This window comes from Limanda limanda, chromosome 15 (assembly GCF_963576545.1).
Source record: "Limanda limanda chromosome 15, fLimLim1.1, whole genome shotgun sequence".
Taxonomy (NCBI): Eukaryota; Metazoa; Chordata; class Actinopteri; order Pleuronectiformes; family Pleuronectidae; genus Limanda; species Limanda limanda.
This window is the reverse complement of record NC_083650.1, coordinates 11,932,299-11,940,094: the sequence shown is the minus strand read 5'-3', so window position 1 is coordinate 11,940,094 and position 7,796 is coordinate 11,932,299. Positions and strand designations below refer to the sequence as shown.

Sequence of the window (7,796 nt, the reverse complement as noted above, 5' to 3'; positions counted from 1 at the left end):
ACTCTGTTCATGTCAGGACTGTATTTGAAGGAGGAATGTGACACACAGCAGGGGGACGATCTGTGCAAACACAAATTGTCTGCTGATTAACCATCATAGAGGTCACCTCCACATAATAGGCTTCAGTTTGACTGTGTGTGGGCGTGTGGGTCTGTTTATCTACCGCTCCACAGAAATGACTCCACCGTCTGGACGGAGAGGACACGTCTGGAGCGGACTGCGCAAGGACACGGCAGGAGACAGAGGAAGATGGCAAAAAGGGGCAAAAGAACAAAATTTGAGGGGATATGAGAAGCGAGTGAGTCAGACAGAGAAAGTATGCACTTTACACTCATGAGTAATTCATACAGGTTTTCATTCTGCCTGGTTTTCTTCTGTCCAGGCCAGTAAACATGAAGAGATGCAACATTATTCAGCTGCTCTAGGTTGTGCACTAGACCTGAATCACAAGCTGTACACATCAGAGTAAAGGCTGAAAAAGAGAATATGTTATAATTCTCCGACATCAACGCTGTCACAAATTCATCATCCCGATAATGTGCTAGATATGGCCTGACTTTGTGTATATGTGTGTATGTTTGTGTGTGTTTGTGTGTCTCTGTCTCAGAGGTGTCGTCCCTCAGGCGAAAGGTGACGTCGGCGGCAGGAACCCGGATGACATCTGTCAAACTCTATCACAGGTTTCAAAGGCTCGCTGACACATCAAACGTATCTGGGGTCAGCTATAATTTTTTTTTCTTTCTGAGACAGCATCAAGGAACAAAATAAAAACCAATTACAAACAATTGTGGTTAAAGGGGGAGAAATTTAGACGTGGAGAGCGATTCAGTCCGTGTTTTCTGAAGGTCATTGTGTACATCTCGCTCGGGGAGGTGTGGAGGTGTCAGAAAGATAAATCAGAAGACGGGCGGAGATGGAGAGGGAGGGAGAGAGCGGACAGTGTACAGGCTTGATGAAAACAGACTGAACCGATTGCTGTAGGTTAAGATGGGAGCAAAGTGCTGAAAGGAAGAAGAGGATGAGGAGACGAGACTGGAATGTAGAACTAAAGTTCCTTTGAGGGTTGGAGACAGACCACAGCTGGTTAGTGGGACTATGTTTAAGATATGATATTAATCTCAATTGATGTTACATTATGAATTTATTCTTTATTGCTTGAACTGTTAATCTTATCAGTTTTACACTTATCATGCTCCTGTCTAGGGGTGTAGGACCCAATATAAAAACACACAAGGACGTTACTGCCCCTTTCCCCAAAACCAAAAACACAACGCCGGATAATCAATACAGTGCAACAATTTATTACCAACCCAGGTGATAATAGAATGTGACAGGGACCATAAACAAACACACCAAGGTGAACCAAGGCTAAAACAATAAACAAAAGAAAACCAACTTATCAGAAGAGAAAACACTGTCCTGCTACCTAGACCTAAGTGAAACAGAACAAGCCCCAAGACATTTACCAAACCCAGACTCCCTGAACTAACGATAAAGAAGACAATGATTTAAAAGAAAATAGCCCCCTACACCCCTACAGTCTCTTTGCTATTTACAACTTAAGTGATGAATCCTATTTACAACAACTTCTACTGCTAACTCTAGGTTACACAAAGAGTTACAAAAAAAGGGTTGGAGGCCGGGTTACCGGGTACAGAACCGGGATGCTGCTGCCAAATCTCTGTCACCAGAGCGCTGGCAAACCCACAGAATTTAAATGGCAGGATGTTGAGGATGAGCCAACCAGCAGCCGACACCTCTCCGAGCCGAGCCCATGCATCCAGCCAGTAGAGTTAGATGCAAGCTAAGCATTCCACCTTCAATATCAAAGTTGTGCCGCTGTTGTTATAATCCTAACACAAACTTCTCACGCGTTTATAAACATATATAAAGTTAAATCTGCAGAGCAACACAAAGTTACAGAAAGGCAAAACATCAAATTCATCTAAACTGACAAGGGTGTTGAACTTTCATCGTTGTTTTTGGTGGCCTTCACTATTTGTTAATGAGGCGAGTGAGTGTGTGTCTGGGTGCGTTGCGTGTGTGTAGGTCTCTGTCTGGGTGTGTGTGTGTGTGTGAGTCTCACTGGACATCATCAATCAGTCACTCAGCCAGTATTGGCTGTGGGACTGAGGCCGGGTGGACAGCTCCGTGCTGGAGGTCGCTGGCTGCAATGAATAATGAATCCAAGTGTCATTTAGACGTTTGAAGTGCTTTTTAATGCAGCTTAACAAGGAGGGCTTCCTTTCTGCTCGGTGATGCTCGGTGATTTGAAATACCATCAGCGACTGCTGCTTCTAAATGAATCCCTCTTATTCCATCTTTTCTGCTGAGGTGCAGAGTTGTTCTTGCAAATTATATTTATGTCTCTTTTTTTCCCCCAATGATGCTGAGAAAACTGAAAATATGGAAACATTGTATTTGTAAAGATTTGGAAAGCTTTGCATTGAAAAAAACTGTATTGTTTGGCTGTTGCAGGATGTGACATTGTGATTCTGTTTGGCATCACTGTAGCTTTGATTTATACACACACACACACACACACACACACACACACACACATACACACACACACACACACACGTTCACATACGTTCACAGCTCTAGGTTTGGGGATCCCGGAGTTTTGTGCTATTAATATTCACGGTGCAAGGACAGAGGACTAACCTTGGGGTTGCAGCTGGAGCCAAAAGGTGCATCTCAGTAGTTTAATGAGTCTTACTCCCCTCCTTCCATCTGCATTCTTTTCCTCCTCTACTTTCACATCCAAATTTTCTGTAAACCACTTGCAGATGCCAACTACCTAACCTGTGTGTCCACGTGTCTGAGCTTCTGAGTAGGTGAATAATCCGGTTACAAGGTGGTGGAGGTTTATGGGCAATGTGCTGCTACCTTTCACATGAACACTGACAAGGACTTTTTATGTCGAGTTTTGTATATGATGATATGTGTGGGTGTGGGTACATTTGTGATGGTTTATGGCTGAATTGGATCACAGACTTGAATCACAATAAAAAAGGTATCAGGTCAACAACAGTCTTTTTATTGTTCAAAGAGTCGGTGAACTGTCGGAATGATCTTGGAGCAGAAGCATGAAAAGACGACTCTTGTTCTTTATGTTCTGTGGTGTTGACAACATGGATACACGCAACACGTAGTGAACACAACAACAGCAGACCCTGCTACCCAGCTGGCATCATGCCAAGTGTCTGTAATACTGTTATAAAAACACAACAAAGGTCACTGCCAAGCTGCGACAATGGGCACGTCCACAAAGGTTTGTCTAGAAGACCCCACTGCTAACCCCTGCAGTTACAGACAGCCCCCCCGTCAATGACTTGCCGATTCACTTTATTTTGGCAGTGATTCACTAAATCCCCTCTAACTCACCGTGCATCGATCTCCCCACTTCCCCTATCCTTCATTCTCGCGCACTCCTCCTCGCCTTCATTTCGAATCCCCCTCTCCTTGTCTCCTTTCATTTACCACACACTGAAATCCAATCGCTAGCCAATCGTCCGTATCTGTGAAATATTTTGTTGGTATTAGATGACAGAAAGAGCAGGCTTTGTGATTATTGTGAGTCTCCCTCTGTTTGCTGGCAGCATGCAGGGTTCAAATGAGGCTTAGCGGGGGGGGGGGGACATCCAACTTCTTGTGACCTGAACTCTTCTCTCTTCTTCACCTCCTCTCTTTTTCAGTATTACTTTACACGAAAAATGTGAAGAATCACACATAAAGTAACCATGTAGGCATCTGGATGGTAATGAGACATGCAGCCGGGATACTGGATGACGTAATGTGTTTGTCCACTCACTGCTTCTTCAGCCTAACTAAGCAAAGCCAAGACAGGCAACGTGAGTAATGGTCAGGTGCAGGCGGCACAAAGCCAAAGCCATAGACAAAGATAGACGACATGACTGTGAAGCCTTTAATTATCTCGATCACCCTCTGATGGCTGGCTGCAGTTTAGGTCATAAACCCTGCCTCCTCCACATCAATGGATGGGACGCTGACCAAACCAAAATGTTCAAATTGAATGTATGTTTCTCAAATATGGCTTCTGTCATTTTAGGTTGTTCTTATAACAGTGCTGTTTAGTCAACTGTTAATTTTTCTGTTAAGTTTGGTTTTGATTATTTATTTGATCCTCTAATAACGAGGTGAAACGTCATGATTGACAACTGATACTGACTCGTGATTGGTCGAGAAGGACCTTGATACCACGGCTCCATCCTCCGATCGTTCCTGAGCAGACTCTGACTCTGTATGACATCATCGCTGCAAGATATCAGCGTTTGTACGATGAATATTTTGGCTTAATTTCTGGAGAGTGGTAGGACTTACAGATGCGTTGTCCATCTTTATATATAGTTTATGGTCTGAAGTCAATAATGCAGTTTGTTTGAGTGCAGCCCTCAGTTAATGATCTAAGTGCATGTAGGTGTTTTCACTAGTTTAACGGTGAAGAAGATGCCGACTCCAGGTGCATGATTCTAACAGCTTTTACTTTACGACTTAATTAATCATTGGTGTATTTTGATCTAGAATATTTACTATTGAAACAGCAAAGACACATGCGTTGTGCTTGGTGCTGCTGGAGTGTGACATGCTTTAAAAAGCAACCAGTAATAATAAGAGCAAACAGAGCCTAATGTACCGAGGCCATTATTTGTGTGTGCTCAGTGTGTGTCATTAATGTTTGCAAACACAGCAATTTGTAACCAGGGGGCATCATAGTGTCAAACGCATGTCTTTTCATCTGCCTGCATGTAATGTAATTTATTTAATATGTGGTATTCATGGCCAGTTCAAGTGGAGTGACTTCATTAAAGTGATACTTGTGGTTTTGTTACTCAGAGAACATCAGCTGTGTCCAGCTAAAATGTATATCCTATACATGTGCCAAAAATCGCAATAACTCATCCCACTAAGTAAAATGAACAAAGAGGATTAAACTGCAACGGTTTTGACCTGGATTCCATTTGTGGGCAGACCTAGGCCATGGCAGAGATTTGTGCTCTAAAGTTGGATAGCTATTGGATTTTGATGTTTTATTACACCTTGAAAATGTGAAATTAACTAAGTTGTACAAGATTTCATCCCACCACCTCTGAAAATGGAGTCTGAACGCACTGACTCTGGGAAAAGGACACACAAACTTTTCCGGACAATTTCAACATTAAGTGTTTCTGCTTTTGTCAATGTTGAGTCTATTATTAACAACATGACCTCCATGGCTGACCTCTGTCTCATACAGAACAACAACATTCACAACACAGATGTCAATGTCACTTATAACCACATGGTAACAGGAAGGTCAAGGGCTACATGGCCTGAACATTTGCATGCAGACATTATCGGACCGGGAGAGACATGTATGCTTGATGTGAATTTCCCTGACAGATTTGACACTGGAGGCAGGCCCAACTCAGAACAAACAACCTTTCAGTGACGTGTCCGATTCAGAGGTCAACTGACTCCTGAGAGAGCAGGATGAAAGACTGAGCCGAGCCGTGAATGAGAAGGGAATCTAATATCTGTGACACTACAGTTCATGCCCTTCCTTCAGCAGGGGTCACGGGGCATGAGCATCAAAATAGAAAAGCCTACAGACAACAAATACAACTGTTCCTGCAGATTTCATGCTCCAAATAAATGAATGAACGGATGCACAGAAGGACGGTGAGCGTTATTGATGCAAGCCCTGACATAATGAGGAAAAAGATGGCATCAAAGACAGATTGCTCAACAGATTGTGACCGAATGTCATAGTGTGATTTAGGCGTGCAGAAGTGAGGCAAAGACAACTGAGAGGGGAGGGAAGAAGGAAGAAAGGGAGAGAAAAGGAAGAGATACAAGGCTTCCCAGAGCCATGTGCGTATTTATAGATCAGATATAGTCAGAACCTCTGCCTGGCAGCAGCAGTGTGCTCCTCGTTGCTGCTGCCGATGTCTCTGTGTGCACATCTGACACGGCTCTGACTCAATGGAGAACGTTAGGGAAGATGTGATGGTAATATTAACGGCAGGGGAGGATGGATGGATGAATGAATGAATGAATGATTAAAACACATGTTTGGAAATTCCCTATTGTCATATTCTTATTTTCATCATTGTTGTCGTCTCCAAATCAATGTTTATTTCAAAGATTTCTCTCTCTAGCTCCCTTGGCTTGTCTTGGTTTAGTTTTAGTAGTTGAGGTAGAGTCTCTTGGAAATCAATGTAAGTCAATATTATGTCCTCTGAAGTCATGGAGACCCAACTATATGTGTGTGTGTGTGTGTGTGTGTGTGTGTGTGTGTGTGTGTGTGTGTGTGTGTGTGTGTGTGTGTGTGTGTGTGTGTGTGTGTGCTCGTAAGTGTTCGTGTGTGTTTGTCGCTCCACCATCAGCGCGCTTGGTTCACTCAGCTCCTGGATGCCGAGCGCGCACACGGAGACTCAGACACGGGGATCTGCGACTTAAATGAGTCTCTCTCTTTCTCTCTCTATCTCTTTCTATTTCTATTTTACCCGTCTCTCTCTCTCTCTCTCTCTCTCTCTCTCTCTCTCTCTCTCTCTCTCTCTCCATCTCCCTCTCTCTCTCTCTTTTCTTTATCTCAAACCAAACATGACTCGTTAACGGTGAAATACCTGTAGCAATCCTCCGCGAGGGCGCACGACAGATCCACGGGTAAATCTTTTCTCCACAAACATCGCAACACATCGGCTTCTCCTCGCACGGTTCCACACGCCGGCTCGCAGCAGCAGGTTTGGATCATGAAGGCGAAAAACCGTGACCAGAGCCTGTCGGACTCCAGAGAGCTGGACGGGTCCTATGATCAGCTGACGGGTGAGTGAGGCACCGGTGGATGATGTGCTCTTTGCCTGCAAGTGTGTATATATATATTAAAACAAGATTGAATATGTCAAGCTGATGATCTGTAAGGAGCTCGGTCCAACCTATAACTGAACAAGTGACATAACTTGTTCACCCCCTTAGGAAAAAGAACTAATCTATGTCGTGCTTTAATGGATATTGGCAGATTTATATCGTTGTTGCGCGCCACCGCAAGTTATATTCAAGTTTATATCATCCTTACTTTCATTTTCAGCTTCCATGGTAGCACACGTTCCGTCTTATTCTTGGAGCTGCTGAGTTTCCACACTTAAGTAGAGCACAGTTCTTTTTTTAAAGGGATACAAAAAAAAGACAAACATATTGAATCTTTTTTTAATATCAGTGTTGCATGTCGATATTGTTGCGTAAGTGGTGCGTAATGGTAATGATCGTGAATCATGCAAATTGGTGACAACTGTGTGTGCCTGTGTGTGCCTGTGTGTGTGTGTGTGTGTGTGTGCCTGCGCTGACCTGGCTCATGAATGGGAGACCACCTTTATCATCGCTGTCTTGACTGTTTGCGCTTCTGGGGCACAGAACACCAGCTGGTGTCCAAACTGAGCTGCTGTGGATATGAATTACGGTGGAAACGTCTCACATCTCCCTGAGCTTCACCTGCCTGAGGTGCTGGTCTGTGGTTCAACGACGGCCTGATGTTCTTTGTGAGCACAGCAAACATGTGAGGGACACTTGATGCCATGTGGATTTTTCAAGCTAGGGAAATTCTGTGCGTAATTTGGTTTGCAAGTGTGGTTTTTGTGCGTCCTTCCTCTCCATCTCTCCCTATGTGCGGGTGTAATTGATTCCACTCAGTACAGATGAGACTTGACACTCATCACTTTTTATAGCGTTCTAATGAACCCACTCATTGAGCCTGACAGACAGGCGGAGATGTACTGTACCTGGTGGTTTATATG

At 43.8% G+C, this 7,796-nt stretch overlaps 1 protein-coding gene across 4 annotated transcripts in view; it reads left to right on the top strand.

The window, feature by feature from the left end:
* Positions 1–6,758: 6,758 nt before the first annotated feature.
* LOC133020724 (Kv channel-interacting protein 2) overlaps positions 6,759–7,796 on the top strand; it is a 97,754-nt gene continuing 96,716 nt past the window's right edge. For all 4 annotated transcript variants that reach the window (XM_061087420.1, XM_061087419.1, XM_061087416.1 and 1 more), the window contains exon 1: positions 6,759–6,831. In XM_061087420.1, coding sequence (XP_060943403.1) covers positions 6,759–6,831 — 73 coding nt within the window. The remainder of the gene's footprint in view (positions 6,832–7,796) is intronic.